Source organism: Numida meleagris, chromosome 5 (genome assembly GCF_002078875.1).
Source record: "Numida meleagris isolate 19003 breed g44 Domestic line chromosome 5, NumMel1.0, whole genome shotgun sequence".
NCBI lineage: Eukaryota > Metazoa > Chordata > Aves > Galliformes > Numididae > Numida > Numida meleagris.
In genome coordinates this window covers 16277948-16300551 of record NC_034413.1, presented here as the reverse complement: position 1 = coordinate 16300551, position 22604 = coordinate 16277948, and the positions used below count along the sequence as shown (strand labels likewise).

At 41.0% G+C, this 22604-nt stretch overlaps 1 protein-coding gene across 3 annotated transcripts in view; it reads right to left on the bottom strand.

The window, feature by feature from the left end:
- The window catches only part of PANK1 (pantothenate kinase 1), a 43944-nt gene that overhangs the window by 2971 nt on the left and 18369 nt on the right, over positions 1–22604 (bottom strand). The window contains exons 1-5 of one of the 3 annotated variants that reach the window (XM_021398659.1): positions 22488–22604; positions 14684–15036; positions 5782–6035; positions 3423–3599; positions 2903–3026 (exon numbers count right to left, since the gene is read on the bottom strand). In XM_021398659.1, coding sequence (XP_021254334.1) covers positions 2903–3026; positions 3423–3599; positions 5782–6035; positions 14684–15036; positions 22488–22515 — 936 coding nt within the window. In that variant the 5' untranslated portion in view covers positions 22516–22604. Of the gene's footprint in view, positions 1–2902; positions 3027–3422; positions 3600–5781; positions 6036–14683; positions 15037–21381; positions 21410–22487 lie in introns of those variants that run through there. The other 2 variants (XM_021398660.1, XM_021398661.1) reach the window with 2 other exon arrangements.

Here is a 22604-nt window from a genome sequence, read left to right as displayed (position 1 = left end):
CTCACTTCTAATAAAGAAAGGATAAACACGTAACTATTTTCCTGCAAGTCAATACCATCAAATTGCTTAGAACTATGTCTGAACTTCATTCTCATTAAAATCTTTTTTTTCTGAATGAACACATCAAGCTGCTGTTATCGGAAATTCAAGCAAGAGGAGCACAAAGTATAAAAATTAAAAACTTTAAACCTGAAAACAGTTGTCACATTTGTCTACTAGAATAGCAGCGTGTATCTACATGCAAGTTTCCTATCAGCTCTATTTTCCAACATTCCATGATTTCAAACGGTTAAAAATTGTTAATCTCCTATACGTTGGAATTGAAAACAGCTTTAGCATTTTTCAGGACTTAGAAAATGAGCTACTTTATCTCTTAAGAGAGTCTTGCCAGCTTACTTTTGAATTGTTCACAGCTGAAGTATTTGAAGTTGAAAGACAGAAGCCTTAAACTCATGAGGGCTGGTGATGAAATGCTTGCTTAAGCTAACCAAACTATAACATCTTGGCAAAGACATGCACTCTTCCACTCTGGGGTTTTGCTCAACTGTTCAACTGCCCTGCAGTAGAAAGCTATAGTACGCCTTTGAGTATAGTACATATTACATATGCACACATTTGTCAGTTTAATTGAACACCAGAATTCATATCAATGCGCAATAAGAAAACCCATCCTGCACATATTTTTGCAAGAAGGCTTGTAAAGATGCTTACAAGCTCTGCTAGTATGAAAAGTATAAAGCAAGGGGATTGGCTTCTTTTATGTCATTCTGTTGTGCCTAGGACAAACTGTTTCAAATGATATGTAGCCAAATGGTTCCAGACTATGGAATTTTTCTACTCTTGCCAACTTTGTGCAAGTAAACTTTCCTTTGAAGTTCTGCAGGCTGAATATTTTATTTATTTCCCAGTCTCATTTTTTCCTGCGCACATGCAAGTCATTTTCAACACACTATTAAGGCTGCAAACACTGCAAAAAAATTATGAAAACTCATGCTTCAGGGCCTAAATTGATTTTGTCAAAGTGAGCGCCGTCTTAACCCTAATCTAACACAGAAAGCATTTCACAACATAATATCAAATTCAACTGGTTTTTAAGCATACAGTTCTCACCCGGGTAATTCATTCACCAGACATGTTGCAAGTCAGAAAGGAAAGACTTATGGAGTAAAGACTTACTTGGAAAGACAATTTAGGTGTCTGGAGTATTTAACAGAATAATAGCATTATTTTTTCCTCAGAGAAAACTGTCTACAAAGTAGCTGCCTTGCAATGATATACTACATTTGAAGCCTTTTTAAATAACACATAAAGCCACTAAATTAAGTTCTCTTTTGTTAAAGCCACAGAATGAATTCATTTCTCAAATGTTGGGGAAATTTTACTTTGACGTTGTCTAGGACATGAAGCATATTTGATATATCAAGTTACACTCCTCCATAAAATGCTATGGATCACATCTAGTTTTTATGTAAGTCTGTTCACGAAACAAAAACGTTACAACTTTTTCATATAACTCAGAAGCATTAGTTTCATTAGTAGCCTACTTCCTCCTCTGAACACATCACATGTGGTTCCCTGCTGCAACTCTCCATGCTTTGATAGCCCTGTACAATGCTGCTTGAACTCCATGCCACAAGGCAACACTGTAAAGAAGCTGAAAGCAAAGAGAAGACTTGAAAGAGAATCATCAGGACTGAAAAAGTCAAACTGCCAAAAAATGAACGTAGCCACTTTTCACAATGAAGAGAAGTTATCAGTAGCATTTGATAGAAGCACACGCAGACATTCGCTGTTCAAAATATAAGTGGCTCTAGAAAAGGATATTAGCAACAAACATTTATTGGCACACAGTTAATGAACAGAATCAAACTAAAAAGTCAATGGTATAGAAATGCTGAAAGGATTTTGCAGCTGAATTAAAAATGGTAGATGAAATTGAGATGTAAAAAGTGAAATGACAGATGGAAGGGAGAAAGACTTCAACATTCAGACACATCGATAAGTTCTAGATCGGCCACTACCACTCAAGAAAGGCTGTGATTAAGTGACAAGTTATTAATTACCTGCTATTTCTCAAAGCAACAACAATGAAAAAAGCACCCAATGAAGCAATCAGATGGTGGTTTGGGAGTTTATTTGGGGTTTTGGCTTACTTCTTTAAAAAAATTTTAAAAAGCACTTTTTAATGGAGAACACTGCAGAGCTAAAAAGAGCGGTGTATAAAACATTTAGATGAATTTCTGGAGATCAGACAGAAAGAGATCAGTCACCATACAATAACGAAGGATGGAACTTACAGATCAAAAGAAATCCCTGCATAGTTTTAAGAAGCTGGAAAGACATATGCACTGAACAACCCATCCTTAGTTACCACGTCTAAAGAAAAGTGCAACAAGGAACTAACAGTCTGAGTTAGAATAATAAACTGTATCTTCTCTCTGATCCGATACAGTAGGCACCGTACCTATGAAAAGATTTAATACAAAATACAATTCTAATCCATCACACTATGAAAAAAGCCAAGTAAAAAAAAATCTGTCATGGTATAATAAGGTCAGTTATTAACTAAGAGGTAATTAAAAGCATTAATTTAGATTAAAAAGGCATTCATATTTATTACAGTTTGAGAACAATTGGGCAGCTCCAAGCATCAATGGATCAAGCAGAGCTTTAAACCCAACTTTTCTGCCCTCTTCCCTACTTTTGAAGATCAAAATAACTTACACTTTGCACCAAAGCTTACATGACAAATCCAAAGAACTAGGACAGAGCATTAAATAGATACATATTTACCAAGGCCAGTTACATACCTACTTTACCAGCAATTTGAATTTTTGTATTCTGATAATGTTACTGTGTTGTTGCTAAACAGCTTATGCTCATAGTAAATACACCATCTTACCTCATTCAATGCACACATGCGAGCAATAGAACCGATGTTGTTGGTGATAGTAACCAAAGTAGCTCTGGCCAAGTCCTCTTTACTGATGGAATCTCTCTTTTCTTTACTCATCATATGGCCAAAGCTGTGGGAGGAAAATTGTTTCTTTTAATATGAGGTATTTAGGAGAGCTAGAAGCCCTTAGAAATGTATTTAAAATGTTTTGCTTGGATTTGATAACCATCAACTTTAGACATAATGAAACATGAAAAGTGATCATACTGAAGAGACAAAGAAATAAGTAAAAATGCTTCTTGTGTGAGTAACTGTAATTTAATGGATGCAAACTATCTACAGTATTGCTTGTATCTGCTTAAAAAAGGGTAAGAAGTAGGTGAGAGATCCAAAGACAAACTACATGATACATTCAGAGTGACAGTTCCACATGGACAAAGTGCATAGTCCAGGGACTATGCACTCAGTTCAGCACGCACAGTAAATTTCCTATGAACTCCTTGAAAACAGCTTATTTAAAATGTACCTTGAGGCTACAGCAGACCCTTGAAGGCCAAACCGCTCATAATCTCCTCCGTAAATATCCTTCACCAGTTTATCCACATTGGTGCTGTCTCCTTTCGCAGCCATTTCTAGTGCTTCTTCGAACGTCTCGCAGCCAGTCAGCAAGCAGCAGAGGCCCAGGAATGTTCCTCCTCCCAGGCTAGAAAAGCACATTTCTTTCAGATCAGAAGCTTGAACTAGCTTTCACCACAGCTCTTCAGCCTCTCGGCTTCAAAATGGTCTACAGAGCTACTAATGGTAATCTTGCAACTCCTCCCTTAAAGAAGTGAAGAAAGACACCCTTAGCTGAGCTCCGGCTTAACACACATTCATAGGTCTAACTGAACCACTCTTCCTAATATCTAAATAGGAGAAATCATGCTGAAGAAATGCTTAGTTGAGAACATGGCTCAATCCAACTCTGCGGATATTAATCTGCTATTGGTGGTACTCTAGCAAGTTTTCTTTGGATAAGAATTAGTAACCAGCAGACCACCTGAGTCAACGATAAAAGAATAAATGGCAAACAAAGCTAAGTATCTCTGCATGGGTACGTAGCTAAGATGGATATTGTCACCCCTGGCAGCGGAAGGGAACAGTCTGATTGGTTCCTGTTCAAAGCAAGGCATCAGCCCCAAACGTTTGCCTCAGCCTCCATAGAACTCAGAATAATGAGTCACATCACTTGAAAACCTTACACAGGATCAAGTACAATACTAACAGACTGTTTAAATTTAGCAGAGAGTAAACTATGTCTAACAAGTTACTAACTCATTATTAAAATTCTACTGTGGACTCCGCAGCCTTTACAGACATGAACTTCAACTTACTAACCTCTACATACTTCCTTACTCTTTTTTAACCTTTGATAAAGTTTACTTATTGGCACAGATCACAGTCATGCTGACTGGAGCCACTGTGAACAAGAGAACCGATGAGACATTGCATTTGCACTTCACAAAAATCACAGAAGGTTAGACAGGAACACTGTTCAGTCAGTGCTGTTAGATTATTAGGAAAGTTTTTCAGAACACAGCCAGTAGTGCTCCAGTACAGTCAGTATCTGAACAGTGGGAAGTTGACATGAGCCATGAGACAGTATTGATTTCACCATCTGTAACAAGTCAACAACCCACTGCAGTCATGTTTTTCCTTTTGTAATGGAAAGGATTAGAAGTACATCTACAGATACTGAAAGGGCTGCGCTTGAAAAACAACGAGAACTGCAAGAAAACCAAAGCCTCTTAAGTTCAGTTTGTATTATTTTGTATTATACAGAAAATGGCTCACGTCTACATTTATGGTAAGGATATTCTAGATAATGCAATAGAAGTCACATGTACAGTGTACGTGAAAAACTTATTAATATGTACCATGCCCCGAAGAACAGAATGCAGCTTTGGAAGGGACTATAACAAACCTGAAGAGTTTCTTTTGTTGTTGGTTTTGAAGTGGACTTTTTTTTTTTTTTTTTAAGGTCATCATATTACTGATGTGAAGCATACCAATGAGGGGAAAGTGCATAAATTCATGTGTGCTTTTAATACTAGTTGAAAATGTGCACATCCAGACTAAAGTAGTTCCCTACAATTAAGCATTTACTGTGGTCACATCCTTGAGTCAACTTAATCATGCCTTAGGCTGTTCCGTGACCTTAAGCACAAAATTCTGCATCTATGCCACTGAACCCTCAAGCTCTTAAACAGAGCAATGACATCTTAATATTCTACTGAATACAAGCCAAAGACCATTTCAACTCAACTGCACCTCACAAATGATTCCAGAGAGCGCTAGCAGAAATCACAATGACAACCAAGAAGACAGATAATCAAATTCTATCTAGTCTTTACACACTGCCATTTGTTAATTTATCAGCATCATTCAGAGACTTCTGCAATCAGTAAGGAAGCAAGATCCACTAAGATTCCTCTGCCAAAATTCAGAGGCAGGAGGCCATTCTACGAAGTTTTCCTGTATCCTGGATACACGTCCTAACTATTAAGCAAGAGGTTTTTGTTCAACCCAAATGTTTTTACTCCATGACTCTGGCTATTATGGAGGATCAAAGGGGAGGGAGAATTTATCAGGACAGCTCTATTTCAGTGACTCGCAGCAAGAGGTAGGAAGTAGGAAAGAACACCAAGAAGAGACTAAGGCAGCTCTGAAGCTGAGTAGATAAATGATTTCACTGACCTAAACCCTGCTCTGAAGAAAACCTGGGGTATGTCCAGTCTTGCTACTACTGAGATTTAAAGGACATGGGAAGATGAGCACAACTTGGAGCTGCATCTATAGCCACTGTCTGCTATGTCTGTTCAAATATTAAACAAATAAATATTTACCTGGATCCTGTGACTCTCTTGTAATTGTCCTTAGAATACACAGCTAGGATGCTGACCCCCGAGCCCATGTTAACCAGCAGCATAGGATACGGATTATCAAGGCAGTAAGGTTTCTTCTGGCACTGTTCAGGATCTGTAGGATTTTCAAAATAATAGCACTCTGGTTGGCCATTGAAACCAACAGAATCAACATAAAGTAGGCCCTGGATCAAACAGTCCAACTCATCCAGTTTGTGGAGTTGTAGATCAGCAATCTGGAACGGAACAAAGAATTAATTAATATTTCTTAGTATAATTCTAAACTGAGAAGGAGAGAAGGCTCTGATGAAGCATTTTGATCACTTGAATAGTAAAGTATTATGCTATTTAAGCAGTGCAAAGGTCTGAGCATGAAGTCAGAAGGAAACGGCCATCTGCCTGACGACAGTTTCCTCTCAAAACAGTGTGCTACGCAGCGCTGTCCTTCAGTTCCTTTACCTCCAAAGTATTCCATGCTCTGCAAGCAGTCCAGGAAATATTCCCCTCCCATTTACTGTCTGTGGCAGCAAGTGTCTTCCCCTTTATCCCCATCCCAAGAGGGCCGCCCTCTGAAGCTTTAGGACAGTATCTGACACCTGTGGGCAAAGCAGCATTCCTTGGGATGCAAAGTGCTTTAACTCATCATCCAACTACATTTTCCCAGCAATTTAATGCAGTATTTGATAGAAGTAGTGGGCTCAGAAAACTGCCGTTAAACAACAAGATAATTCAGGCTTCACGAAGTACACAGTTTTATAATTATATGCATTAAGCATGCAGCGGATTACGCACTTAAAATGTTATTTTAAAGCATTTCATCAGTGATCTGAGAGCTGTTTCTTTAAATTACAATCAGTATTTTAAAATGCCTCCTGAAAAAAAATACAGTTTTTCACCAAACGTTGGGAATGCTGTCTAAAAACAAACAAAAATAACTTTAGGCACATGCCCCAGCATAATGCTCATACAAATTTAACCGCAGCAGAGGGCAGAAAAAAAGTTTTAAGAGCTTAAAACAGAAATTCTTTCAGATCTCACAGGTCACCCAGGACTGTGCTTCAGTGGACAGTCCTACTTGTCATAGCACTCTGTTTACCAGAATTAGAAATTAGACTCATTTCTAGAAATAGGATATGGTGACAATCTGTAGGAAGTCTCCTTTCCAGATGACATTGAGTTTAGAATAGAAAAATTGCTCATCCAAATCCTAAGGTCATTTGCATCTTCACATCTGCACAACATGTCTCATCTGCTCCGCTTCTACCAGCAAAAGCGACAGGGTACTGGGAGCAAGAGGGAGCTGCTCAGCTCAGAGCTGCTTCTCAAACATTTGCATATTACAGGATGTTTTTTTAACAGCTAATAGAGAAGATTTATGAGGCTACGTCCCTCCTATTTTTAATTCTGGAAGCTGTATTAAGTCACTATAAAGAGAAGTTATTTCTTTGGAACACGCACAGCCAATAGGTTACATTCTTTTGAGCTATTTAAATCTATCCTCTTAAGTTTTCTCACTCTTGCATAGCTCTAACTTGTCTGGACTGAAAGTTGTTCTGCTGTTGGGGTCTGTCCTCTTTTTGTGCTTGCCAGCACTCAGAACCATAGAAGAGAAATAACACAAGACAAAAAAGTAGCAAACAAAAACCTAGGCAGATTAAAAGACCTCAGAGTAAATCCAGTTATTCATAGGACAACAGACACAGGTGGGGGTCATTTCTTGTGCTTCAGCATTTCCTCTAGTACATTTGAAATATCTTTGTATGGTTTTCTTTGGTACCACATGGCTACACAAATTTCAACAACAGAAATGCAGTATAAAAGACTTGAATCATTTACCCAGCAAATAGAAGAAATAAGCTCAAATTGAGGGGTAGAAATTAAAGGAACATTACAAAAATCTTAGGGCTATTTTTTGCAAGTATCTTGGATTTCAGCTATTTCTTGCAATTAGAGAAAAAACCTCTAACTAAGAGACCTGCGGTAAAAGGGATTAACACAGTAAATGATTCACACACTTTCACACAATGCTGTGTAGAGTCCGTAAAGTCCTGACTAGTTAGAGGCTTTATCTATTTTATTAAAACCCAAAAAGTGTTGCACATAGAATCTAGTTCCCAAAAGCTAAATTGGCCATGGTATTTCTCTGGTTAAAGTGCTGCAAGAGCCTCACTTTCCTCATTTACTCTATAAACCGTACGAACTAGATGCAGCATGACAAAACATGGTTTAACAGAGATGTATTATGCACAAACATGCTGTGAAACAGAAGCCTGCAACACAAGGAGTCATTAGCAGATTTATGGCTCTTTCTGTCTAAATCTCTGCCTGCCCTGTAGGTCAAACAACCAGCAACAAGTGTTACATTTTCATAACTAGGTGAGCGTGAGTGCTTGCAAAATACCAGCAAGCAATACAATTCTAAAAGAAAAACACTTTTTGTATCAGTGCAGAAACACAGACAAAAATCCTTGTTTCTACCAAATCTCTGCTCAGCCCACCACTTTTATAAGGACAGAGAAGAGAAACTAATCAGAGGTTTCTTTCAAGCATAAAAGTTTTATGAAGTCCAACCTTCCATGTATAGAAGACATTAAAATTTACTCTGTTTTTCATGGTTCTGTGCTACATATAACAGTTGATACACTGTAAGCAGAAAAACCATATGCCACTTACTTTCGTGTATAATATTGCTAGAAAACAAAATCTCCTCTCCTGTACTGTTACAGCAATCTGGTTCTCATTTTTGGAAGGCACGAGCCTGGCATCAGCACTCCACACGGATGCCTGCCTTCAGAGACCCACGAGCTCTTCACCCACCCCATCTCAGAGGTTTTGGGCAGAACAGCAAGCCACTAGTCTTTTCTCCCTCAGCGCAAATCAGGGCACAGTTGCAGGAAACACAGTAATCCAGCCTCATACAAGGAGCCTTGCTGGAGCCAGGGCCGCAATCCCTTCCCAGTCCCTTTCACTGTGTATAAAACTGCTTTTTCTCTATTCATTCTTTGCTCACAATGACTGAAGCAGCTCAACTGCATCACAAAATAGATGTGCCTGTAAACATCATAACTAATGTATGAGCAGGGTTGTGTTTTTTTTCCTGCTGCCATCACCTGACCTCACCCCGCTCTCTTCATCCTCATCTTTCAGCTATACAAACTGCTTCCCTTGTGGGAGCTGAAGTTTATGTGCAGAAACGCAGAAGAAAAATGGAAGCTCTGTGAGTAAGCCAATTTTAATTGGATGTTTTTCCTGCAACTTTTTACAAAAATGCATTTGTAGGTATTTGTATATATTTTCCAGTCCTCTACATCCACTGGTATGAAAGCAGACAGCATTCTGTTCTACTTAGCCTGCTCTGCACTTCTGCAACTGTATTCAGCATGCATCCTCTCTAGAAGAGTTTTATGTCACACAGTTGTGCTGCGAGAGGAAGAACAGCAGAACAGAGTGCTACACAGGGCCCTGAAGGGAAAATTTACAATGGTTACAGGGAAACGACATGTACACTTTATAATGGAACAATTTTTCTGCCTTATGGCTAGACCATAGAAATTCCTCTTTCAGACTGTTTTTAAATACTGGGGGAAGGAAGGAAACAGAACACAGTGGACCTCAAAGAATTCTTCAGGACCCTCAAAATCAGGGACTCAGGACTTCAACTATGTCAACATCTGGATGCAACACAGTAAGGGAGTGGTGAATGCTTCCATGTGACAGTTCACACCTCAGCAACAAACTCCTGAAACAGAGCTTATTTCAAGGATGTGCAAAAGGTCCCTTGTTACCATGTACACACCTACCCTAACGAAAATGAAAGCCCACTTCTGCTTTTAAACATCCAAGGAGCACTGGAAAAGAACACTGCCTGCTCAAGGCTTTTTTATAACACGCACAGCATCAAGCCAGCTTCAGCTGTATTCATGTATCAGACAGTATGACTGCAACTCAAACCTAGCAAGATCAACACCGTGGTGACCACAGCAGGGCAGCTGACAAAGCCTTCCTGACAGGAAAAAACAACCAGTGCCAACTTGCTGCTCCCTTCAAGTGTGGAATCACAGGAGTGGAAGACTTGGGTCATGTTTGTTTACACGCTCATGAAAACAAACATTTCCACCTCAGGCAAGGAGAACAACAAACATCCCAGTCCTCTTGAGATGAGCCGAGAGCTGCCACGACCTACATGCAGAGGGGAAAAGCTTCATGGATCAACATCAGTAAGTGTAATCAGTATGCATACATTGCCTCAGTGAAGCTTCAGCTTGTGAAAGATTTCGTCTGGTTGAAAATTTAAACTCCAATGAGCTCTGGAATTTAAAAAATTAAGTGCAGTTTTAAGTTCATCTGTGTCTTGGACTTCCAATGAGAAACAGGAAAATACTTCTGTAAGAAACTGTTAGAAATGCAATAACTTGCAGGGTTTTAATTATCAGCTATAACAGCCTTGCTTACTGCATCACCTTGGCTTTTATATTTCTTCTGGGGTTTGCTCCCGTTTTGTTTTTTGTTTTTATATATAATAGCTCAGTCTATCCTCGCTTTCCATCTCCCTTCCATTACAGTTTTTCCACTTTTATAGGTATGTACTTTGCTTTCTTCATGTTTTGATTGCTTTCACCTCAAACAAAACCCCTGCCCCCCAACCTGCTCCATTCTGAGCTCTGATGCAATACTCCTCCCCGCTTCTTCCACACCCCGAGGCTGGGAAACATCCGCTCAGATTCAAGCAAGACAAAGACTAATGCAACTAAAAGGTCAGCCTAACATCCACTGAGGCAGAAGAGAATGCAGGACACTGCATCAGCTTTGGGCAGAAAAGCACCAGCCTGGGATGCTCCACAGCACACTCCCTCTTGTCCAGGTAGCTGGAAGGATGCTTTCCCTCTCTTGACAGAGAGAAGATACACACACTGTCTCTCCCCGTTGCCCTCTGAATTTTCCTAGCTTCCTGCAGTGGCAGTAATGGAAGGCGTAGTGGGTACTTCATCTGTTCTCCAGATGACTCTTAACTCCAGCCCAGTCTCTGTGCTACAGTCCAGCACCTATAACCCCCAGCACAGGTTTCCAGCCTATTCAAACAAGTGTTTCTTGCGAGTCTTACGCAAACCTAGAGATACACAGCTCACACATCCTACAAAACAGGGCAATGAGTTTATTTATAAAGATGAATACCTGAAGGCAGACTGCAAACGAGGCTGAGTGAGGCTCTTTTCAGCAGTGACCAGCATCAAGACAGGAGGCAATGGGCACAAACTAAAGCACAAGAGGTTCAGTCTGAGCATCAGGAAACACTTCTGTGCTGTGCTGCTTGCCCACAGAGGTTCAATACTCTCCCTCCTCAGAGATCTTCGAAAGTTGCCAGGACATAGTCCTGTGCACTGTGCTCTGGGTGTCACTGCTGGAGCAAGGCTTGGACCAGATGGGCCCTGAGGTCCTGCCAACTTCAGCCACTCTGAGAAATACAGCCTACTAGTCATCCACAGACACTCTGTTCATGTCACAAATGCTAAGGAAGGAAAAAGCTCTTTTCTTACAAGTTATTTTCCTTACAGATTTATAAGGAAGGTCAAAATCTAAATTTGTGCTGGCAACAGACTTCCTCTCCCACCTTCTAACGTGCTTTACTAAGTGACTGGCTTTTGGCTCAGGTCCTGCTTCCACTGAAGCCAGCAGCAAAACTTCAGTGGAGCCAAGTCAGGTTTGCCAGTTCTCTGGCAACAGAATTTTGCAATAGGGCAGCTTTTAGACAGAGGTCTGAAGAGCCCTTTCTTCCCTCACCCCCCAGGGATCCTTGATCTGACTTGCTTTACAAATCTAAGCAATAGTCTAAGAGTTTATTTCTCATAATGACATGTTTTTGTGAAAGTAGCATGACTGCTATCATGGAAGAGGCAAAGAGCATAAAAGCTTTATATTACAGGTACATCGGCGAGTAAGTCCAGGTCCTTTCCGCATCTAAAGAGGTGATGTTGCTTAAACATTTATAGAAGATGGGAGGTGACAATAAATGGTTGGAGAAAGGAGGGAGAATGATCAGAATCAGCTGACAGATTTATCTATGGCTTAATAGCACTGTTATCTTAAAGTAACAAATCAGCCATAAAGACTAGTCATTCAAAAAGGGAAGGAAAAAAAGAAACAAAGAACCCCTCACTTATACACTAGAAAAAACTAAGCTGGAAACAGCTCTTCCAGTGAATTACTCGCTGGTGCTCTTCAGTGAGCATTAAGCATTACCATATGGTTGGTAAAATTATTTCAGTGGTCTAGTTTAATGAATACGCTTGATTTTCCTACTTCTAATGGAAGCATTCAGATCTTAAGACTGAATTAAGTAATTTGAAGGCTACTGATCATTATTGCTAGCAGTCATCACGCAGTCCTTGACAGCTTTTCCAGGTCTGTCCAACAGCATGGATCCCAAGACAGGGAGGTCAGATGGTCAAACCCAGTTGGCTCTGTGGGTTTAGCTGCCTTTCTATGACAAACTATACAGACTTCAGGAAAACAAAAGATGCCTCCCAATTTCACTTTTAAAATACACAAAAGCAATAGAGGTGTCTAGTACAAACCTATTCAACTTATTTAGAGATCCAAAATCAGACACAGAAATAGACAAGTATGAAAGTATTTGCTCGTTTATTTTAAGGAGAAATAGTAACTGCAATTTTAGAAGCAAACTTACTTTTGGATTTGAGTACATTTTATAATACGTTGGATTCTTCATCCTAAATCTACACAATCCTGAAAGTCCCACAAACATTTAGAAATACTGTGAAAGATAAATAACTTAAAAGCATGTGCACAGGGAAAAGGAGGGCTAACAAAACCATGTTATCTCTCTAGCAGTTTCATGATTTTCTTAGTACTTCACCAGATTTCTACATGAAATTAACTTCCAGAACCATACTTTAGTTTTTCCACGTTGCTTCTAACAGAAACAGTAAGATTTAAAACCTCCTCCCTACAAAGCGCTATATAATATTGAGTTCTGCAGCAGCAGGATATTAGACTTGGCACTTGTTCTCTACTTCTGTAGGTACACTAAAGTGATCAAATATTTGGATCAGACATTTTAATACTTTGAGTGCACTTCTGAAGCTGTTGTCCAATGTCAATTTAGTCAGAACACACTGAGATAGCCAGCTGCTGTAAAATAGCTAATGCAGCGTGACAATTTAAGTGCTAGTATCCAGGACACTTCGCCCTTCCAGAGATACTGAACAAGCAAACCTTCATGTAATCGACAGTATTTTGCTTCTGTTATACTCTGTGGATATCACAGCTTGAGTCAATAAATGTTTGTTTTAAAACACAGCGTGGACTGAGTAGCTGCAAGAAAAGGTTTCCAAAGCACTCACCTCAGGTCTAAGTGCACTTCACTGATTGCACAAAGCTGTAAAATATTCCAGACAGCCTCTATAGTGTTTTTCTTAAACTATTTGCACATAAGTGTTGTAGCACACAGTGTAGGATTTTATGCCCATAATTGGTTGTGAGATGTCATTTTTGTACAACAGCTAGCCTTAACTCCAACTAAAACTTCTAGCACTGCATCCAGTTGAACTGGGAGAGACTGGTCCCTCATTGAAAATTGTCTATTTTCAGCAGATAAGGTCAAAGTTACACAGAGAGATGTCTTGCTGTGACAGCCACCAAGTAACTTCCAGTTCAGTTCCACAGCCATGGGAACAAGGTACGTGAACTTCCTTATTAAGGAGACAACTCTAGCTAGTACTCCATGACACAAAAGAGAAATTTGGGAATACTGAGCATTCCAAAGGAATAGTCAGCCTCTTCAGAAAGCCTGAAAATGAACTCCAATTGTTACTAGATAATGTGACCTGAATCATCCGTAAGCATACGCAAGGATGCTCCAGAACCTGAACTACGGCCACACTGACTAGTGCTAGGACTCACCTCAGTCCATCCTGCCTGACATTACCTACACAATGCAAAGACAAAAATTGTCTCTTCAGAAAATTCAGTCATCAGTAGAGCCTAACACTTCCATGACTTGCAACCAGCTTAAAGGACAAAAAATCTGGTACTAGCAGTGGACTGCTACAGCAATTAAGGAACTTGGCAGTCGCCCATTAAACTAGCTACTATTGTGTCAAACACTTCACTTACTGAAAATCACTGCACAACAGCGTAACAGTTGGAATTCTTGTTCATCTCTTGCAGAACTCTCTTCCCCTGAGGAACTGGAGGCTCTAAGTCACCTGATAGGTGAGGAGTATTAACAAATAAAAACCTGCTTGTATTGCAGGATGCTTGTAATTAAAACTAAAGCACATAAAATCAAGGACTGTAATTCAACGGCAGATAAATTGGCATGATAGCTCTCTATACAGAAGCAGTTACAGAAAAGCAGCTGCTGAAACCTGTCACCCCCAGCAGCTATCCCTCACCATCAACATCAGGTTGGAAACCAGGGACAGATGCGTCAGATTTAAGTAAATAACTCACATTAGTCTTTGCAAGAAAACTCTGGGATAGGAAAAGTAGCACAACAGGCAACTGCCTCCCCAATGACTTCCTCAATGAAGTCTCGGCTTCAAAGCTACGGTAACACCCCCTCAGTTGACTATGAGGCATCTGATCACCACAGCAATACTCTCTGTTTACTTAAGACACACGACACAGTAACAATTCAGGTAAAATATATACCAGCCTCCACATTCTCACTGGCCCCCCTGTTTTCTCAGCAATTCCACCAATTAGCAAATATGCACTGATACTGTTAATCTTAAAGAATTCCAATGAGCAAAATGTGTTATTTTCTCTGCAAGTTTTAATTGAGAAAAGATTCCTACGATTGTTTTTTTTGTTCTTCCCACCCAGGTCCTTCCCACTGAACCCATACAAACTGTTCACGTACCGTTCTAAAGTCTTCCTCAAATTTGTAAGCTCCACCTCCTGTGGCACAGAGTGTAGTATGCAAACTGGAGAAGTTCTTTTCACTACCCATCTGTATGAACCTGTGCATGGCACAGCTGGGAAAGCGGATGAAGTGCAGGTTTCCTTTGCGTCCACACATAGTCAAATTTTTCAGTTCAAGGTGGACATCACGAATGCCAGTTTTACCGTAGGCTGTATTGGAGGTCAGGTATTTCCTAATGCTTTTCAGGTTTTCCACCTCCTCTTGTTCCTCTTCTGCAGTAATGTCCTTAGGTTCAAAGTAGACCAGTTTAACCAACGTTCCACCAATATCCATTCCAAACCATGGAAACGCTAAGGATGGGGGTGTGGGGAGGAAGAAAGAGAAAGTCACCATAAATACATAGGTTAGCCAAAGCACTTGAAATATCTTTTGAATGACAATTCAGTACAAGTTACAGTATCAGCATCTGCCCCTGAAAGCTGGTGGTCACTTATGCGTCCAATTTACTACAACCTAAGATAAGATTCCATAAAGCCTCAGTTAACAAAAAGAATAAAGAAAGTCTCAAGAAATCCTTCTCTGAAGACGCAGGCTCTAGCAATACAAAATACTTTTCCCAGGAGAACATTTTACACTTCAGTCAGAACCTCTTGATAGAGCACATTCACAGCTTTTCACACAGTCTGACTCTCAGCACCGATTCTTAAAGTAAACTAGGGGGAACACAACCAAACAGGAGAGCAACATCTCTAGAGTCACAATCCCACTGCTTACCATCTACAGTTCCCCCTCTGATACCAATCGGAATTCCCGCAATCACAGTGCTGTCTGAAGAGAAGTACTCTGTAACTCTCCCATTCTGGTGGGAGTCTCTCACATACCAGCAGAAAGAGAATGAGCAGTTTTACGCTCGGTGTTTAAAACCCACTGACAGTCATCTTTTCTGCCAGTGTGTGCATTAGATTATCAAACAATTATGCAAGAAATGCCATTATTTGCTTCTCAGCATGTATGTGCCACAACCTGAATCAGGTTAGTCTGCCTGCTCTGCTTATACATACACAGGTTTTAAGTAGTAAGCCAGGTAACTTTATGAAGCAACAAGAAGTGAGAAGCTTGCACAGGTACTGCAGAAAGCAACAGCTAGCAGTAGTTCTTAGACAAATTCAAATTAGAAGTACTCAGGAACAGCAGTCATGCGATCAGCTCCCTGCTTGCAGCGAGAAGCAGGACACAAGATAGAAATGCAATCATCCCAAGCAGGGCACCCCAACTTAGTGCTGAGGTGAACTGTGAACCATGGACACCATAAGCATTACTGTTTTTTCTGCTGGTGAACCTAGCCATAAACAACTTGGGAAAGGATTTGAGTAAGTGTATCAGATACTGATCATACTTCTTCCTCAGGTGATCACAGAGCAGCATTAAGGTACTAAATTTCAGGCTGAAAGAAGCTTAGAGTCTCACTTCTCACCACAAAGAGCTCAGCCTATGCCTCATTCCTGGCTGGCTGGCTGAGCAGCTCATAAGTCGGAGGATATTCTATGATTCTGAATTTCACAATTGTTATTGCAAACAGAAGAAAAAAAAATCAAAAAACCTTTCAGTGCCAGATGCTTAGAACAGCTGCTTTGTTCCATTACTGTATGCCAAATAATGGAATCATCAATTTCTCCCTGCTTTCTATAAGTACAGGGAGAACATAAAGAAACAAGCTCCCATGAAGTCACTTGCTTACTGTTCACTTTCCCTAAGAGCACCTACTGTTCTCTATTGTAAAGCCTATTTAATTTCATTTTCCATTCCCAACAAGCTGCAAGATACTAAGACACTGATACAACATCTAACTTGAGGTTTGGTACGTGGGCTCCCTGAAATGTGAACGATTCAAGTGTTTTCAAAACAAACTTTATTTTGATAAGGCAAAATACTTCACCATGCAGTAATCTGTAACTCAATCGCTTTTGGAATGAGAAGAGAAATATTTAAGCAAAAATAGTCCAGTCACACCGTACTGCATTACAATGCAGTGGAGCTCAGGACATCAATCCCATTAGAGATTTCCACAAATCTTTGCTTAAGCTGCTGAGAACTTTAATTACTTGTCGCACTGGAACAGTAAGTCTCCTCCACCTAGGATGCATGTTAACTATAATATTAAACTTCCTACTTGTAAAGTGCAGTATGACTGGACTGTGCCATACAGATCCAAACTGATGCTAACCAGAAGCAAAACTCCAGTATTCTACCTTGCGGACATAAATTCTGCTACAATCCATCTGCATCAACAGCTGCTATGAAGCTATTGTGCAGATTTATTCTTTGAGAGGATAGAAGCATTCCTTCCTCTTACCAAATACAAATCTGGCAATAAAAGTGTGAGTACTTTGAGTTACCCATAAATGACTGCTGAGACATTTACACCTTCACTTTTTGAGAAGTCACAGTTAAATCATTAACAAATAAGAAGTACTGTTAAAAAAAACCCTAACTACTGAGTTATTTCAACTCTGTATAGCTCTTGGCGTAGGTACACGATGCTCATTTAGAAAACAAGTGGAAATAGGAAAACTCTTTTTTTCCAGCTTATTTTCTGTCCATCTAAAGTCCTTTCATTTTGTTGTGAGCTAAATGGCGAGCTGCAGAAAAAAGGACTTTGCTCCTAAAACAGCAGCAGTTTTCTTCAGCACAAGTAAATAAAGAGCACAAGACCAGACCACAACAACTGTTACTTCTCTTGCTCAGAGTAACAGCTCAGAATCCTTCACAGCTGCTAACACTGGCAATCTGCTCCAGCTCCCCTGCAGTAAAGGAGACATATTTTGACTCATTAACCAATTAGGAATAAATCAAGTGTCCAAGTTGCTAATGAGCACTGGTGATATTCACATAATTTCCACATAACTGGAATCACAGTGGAAACACTCATGTATTCCAGTGATTGTTTTAACTCTTTATTCATTGCAGCTTTTGTAACCATCAGCTTATCTTGAAACAAAACACACCACTCAAAGCACCATCAGGTCTCCCCAGCACCTTCAGACAGCCCTCCTTGAGTACCTACACACTTACTGCAACCCATCTCCATCTTCTCAAAGACAGAGATGCCCACTGCATCATGCATGCCCACTGGCTCAATGTAATCTATGACAGCAGAGAAAATAAAACTGCCATACTGCAACTTTGCACTGCAGTAAGCCACAAAAGGTGGTAACACTAAAACGTAGCCCTATATCTGATAGAACTGATTCAGAAAGCATCAAGATGAACCACGTGCTCTTAAAAGCACTTATCTTGTTGTGAAAATGTGTTCCCTTTATGTTAATAAACTGCACCAACTACTTACTGGTTTGTTACTGAGAGATAAAAATCTCTAATTACTCTAAAACCTAGCTGAAGCAGCATGTGACAATGCAAACTGAAGGTATCACCAGCATTGCATAATGAGGTAATCTGATGCACACTAGCAGCTGTGCTATCTGGGGGAAAGGTCCTCCCATGAGAAATTCCACAACACACTTCACCTAGTTTTTATGCAAACTTTGAACAGTGTCAACCCATAAAGCTTTTCCTATAAGGGATATCACATGCTGAACTGAAGACATTTGATTTTTCAAAACCCTACAGCTAACGTACTATTTAAGGCAGAGAAGAGGGCAAGGAACATCAAATCCTAACCTGCTCCTCACGCCCGACAACTCAGGGGAAGTAGAGGGAGCTCCTGTGTCACTCAGCAACAGTGCCCCGTTAAAGGGGTTAACAAAGGGCAATCTCCTTCATGCACTTAAACAACTACCACAAAAAGTTAGCTCAATCTTATTACTCTTAAAATCTTACAAAGAGGTGATGCCCGATTCCTTCTTTCTATCCTATCTTAATATATTTGTGACCAATTTCTTCTTTTGCTAAAGCTGTCTCAGCTTGTACACCTGCCCCTGCAAGACTGGCATAACACCTCTGCAGCCCTTGTTGGGCGAACCTGGCCAGCCTCGCTCAGCCTTTCATTAATAAGGAATTTCTTTTCCTTTTCCCACACTTGTCTTACTTTTTTTTCCCCCCTCAAGCACTGGTACAGTATCTCAATATTTTGTCAGTAACTTGAATGGTGCTATCAGCACTCTTTGATATCTCCACCATGAATATCTCAGATAAAAGACCTTAGGTTCAGCTGACTTTTTTCCCCCCTCCCTCTCACATGTGATGAAATCCTATGATTTCATTTCCATCTCATTTCCATTGCTTGATGCATTGGTGAGCTAAGAACTTTTCAGTTTTAACTGGGTCTGTAAGAGGGGAGAGAAAGCCAAAGCTAAAAATAGAGGGGGGGAGGGGGAACAAAAACAAGAGTCTCGTGTCAGATGGGCTAACATTCTTAAAAGGAAAGCAGCTGTGAGAAGTTGATAATGATTTACATGTATTTCAATTATTCCTTCCCATTCTACAGTTATTTTGACTGACCCAAACCTGGCTTAAAATGGAAAAATTTGTTTTATTTGGAATGGAAATAGAATATACATCTTGAAAGATGAATTTTAGCTGCTTAGTACAACAAGTTTCTTCAAACCCTGCAGAGCTACAGCTAAATAAATCCCCCAAACATTAAGTGAAGCCCTCCAGACCATTTTCAAAAGTAAAGCCTTGCTGAACGCCTGCCTACTCAGCAGCAAGGGAAAGAAAAACCTTTGTAACAGAACGCAGAGCCATTTGCCAGGCAGGTGTGACCATCCACACATATGTACTCCTATTACCACAAACTGATTTCTGAAGATAGCAGTGAGACTGGGTCACCACCTGATCTGAACAGCTCCATGGAGAACCAACCTACCAAAAGCCAACCTCACAAAGCTATATGAAACAACTATCAGCTGATGAGAACTTCCTCACCACCAACCAGCCTGACAGTGCCCAGCCCAACGGCACTGAGCAGATCTGCATGCATTTCCCATTCCTGCTGGCAAAGTGCAACCTCGGCAATGTGGCTGGTATGCAGCTGGGACTCACAGTAATGCTGGCCACAACACACCTACCAGTTCAAGTGTTTACCATCAGCCTGTTCTTCATGCAACCCCAGCATCAGTCTACATGAAAACCAGCTAGGGACCAACTTTAAGCAGCATGACACCAGAACTTGTTCTTAAGATTAAAAAAACTGTGGGATATTCCAATACTCCAGACAAATTTTTCAGTCGCCAGCACCACATACTGCATACTGCATTGACCAAAACCATTTCACTTCTGTACTCTCCATTAAAATCTAGAATATAATTGTGGCATTCCATGTTTGAATTCACCACTAGGTCTTCCACAGCAAAAAATCTGGGCTTAGGTATCACTACGCAGTTATGCTGCATCCAAGCATCACAGATGTAACAATGAAAATACTGGCCAAAAACATTATTTGCTGAGAAGCAACAACAAAGCGTTTAGAAATTAACCACGGCATCTATAACATGTATTAGCTGTAAACAGTCATGACGCCTCTAAGCACACATTCTCTGACCTCCACCTATCGCCTACTGACTTGGGGCAAGATGCCAGACCCTGCTTTGAATAGAGACCCCAAAGTTTTACCTCCATTTAAGGAAAAGCAATCCAATTAAGGTGTCCAGCTGCTTCTTCCCTATGCTTGACATAGGATAATGCTGTGATGCACCAGTCTAGCTACCCGCCATGCTGAAGTCTTCATTCTAACTTGGCTGCAGTGCTGTTGCTCAGGGATCAAGAAGGGCACTTAACTGTTCTTTCTCTTTCTTCTGTTCAAAGACTGCATTTAAACTGAACACAGTTTGACACCACAGCAGGTTTTCAGAATTGGCAGAATTCACAACATTTGAATATTTTATTCTCTGGTGGAGCACTTCAGAGCACAAGGCATAGTAACAGTTACTTGTTCTGTATTCATTACACTGTGCCGTGATACAGAAAGGTACCCTGAACCCCAGCCTCAAAACCAGCCCACACCACTGATTTGAACCAGTCTAACAGCCCAACAACTCATCTTGTTCAACTAAGAAAATAACCAAGTAGAGAGCAGCTCTTCTCTGCAGAAGGGGAAGCAGCAGGTAGGTCAGAAGGACAATGAAGCAGACCCCAGGTTCCCTCTGAGCACAGGCTGAGCAGCCAAGAACACAGGCTCCAAAGGAAACCTTCCCTTCTCTGAGAGGAAAAGGGCCAAGGAATGTACAAGTCTGTCTCACTTTGGCAGAAAGTAAAAGCACTCAACATGTAATTTGTGAGGATTTAAAGGAATTATTGCTAAAGAAAGATAGCTTCACATGCTGGAATATTGGGAAATGGCCAATTACCTTCCTCCCCACGCAAAGCAAACCCCGCAATCAATACTCAGGGCTTACACATCATGTGGCAACCACACTGCATTTTGCAATGTGTCCCCAAGCACAGAACAAACATCTGCAGAGGCTGGGATTAAATACAAAAACCAGAAAAACGGGACTGTATAGTGTGATCTGGAGATGGATGCACTGAAAACTTCACAACACCAGAACTGGAGTGATATTTAATGAACTTTTTCAATCTAGGACAATGCGCTGTCATGCTTTCCTGCAAGACTAATATTAAATGGCAAATTTACTCTTGCACATAAATGAAAAACTACAGGATCAACAAGAATTTATGTATCTTATTTAGAAAGAAATACCCCACACAATAGCTTTAAAGAGGAGTTCTGCTCTCACCTGCTGCTCCCATCCCCGCCTTCACCAGAAAGCCCACAGCCGAGGGCTCAGCTGTTGCACATTTCAGGCAACACAGCCACTTCCACCTGAGTCTGCAGTCAGATAAGTTATTTTTTTTCCCCCCTCAAGAAATGAAGTAAACCAAATTCCTTGTTCCATCTGGTCTGAGTAACTACATGAAACCCTACGAGCCTTTGCTTTGCAATACTAAGAACTATTCTAAAGTTTGATATGCAAGTGCTGTATCCTCTTACTTGCATCAAATAAACATGCAACTTAACTCAAGAGCTGCAGCTTTTGTTCTTGAATGAAAATTTGAAGCTGCACAAAAACTCCACAAAAACAGTTTACACCAGAGCATGATGTGGCAGAGCTTCGCAAAAACATCTGACAAGCAGAAGGCACTGATTAAGAAGCAGCCTTGGGAAAGCTGCATCCCTCCAAGGCCGTTTCTGACTATTTTGTTCTGCTCAGAGAGAAGTCTGTAAGCATTTACTTCAGTATGAAAAAAAAAACAACACAACAAAGTAGAGGAACACACAGCGCTTCCTACTGAACAGAAACTTCTCTGGGTTTAGCAGTGGGTAGCTGCAAGACTGCCTATCCCTCACTACCCTTTCAGAACGTGCTGAACTCAGAACAAGAAGGCAAACATGTTCTACTTGAAGGAACGGCGAAGCGAGCCTGCTCAGAGCCAGGGTGCTCCCCTAGCTGTGCTGTCCTGCTGGTGGTGGCTGCCCGGGCACTGTGCAGCAGCTCCATACCTGTTCACAAGTTAGCTACGACCAAGCAAACGGAGCACGTTGCTTCGTTGCTTCCTAACAGCCGAGCCCAACACAACCAAGCACAACACAAACACAGATGTTACAGCCTTAAAACGCGAGGCAGAACAGACAGCCAATTCACTGACACCTTCCAGACCAACGAAAAGCGAGAGGCAACGCTCATAAGCGGCGCATCACCAAATCACAGTTTCTGCTTGTACATTTCCCCAGCCCGACGAAGCAGCGCGGAGCTCCCAGCACCGCTCTCCCCTCCAGCCGCGGCTCAGCGCGACGGGACGGGGCGCGCAGAGCGCTCCAACGCGCGGCGCGGCCGCTACTTACAGCGCTGTTTGTGCGCTATGAGCTTCATGGGTGCGTCCGGGAGGCTGCGCGGCCGGCGGGACCCTGCTGCCTGGCTGCGGGGGTGCCGTCAGCCCGCGTTCGTGCCGGGCCGCCGCT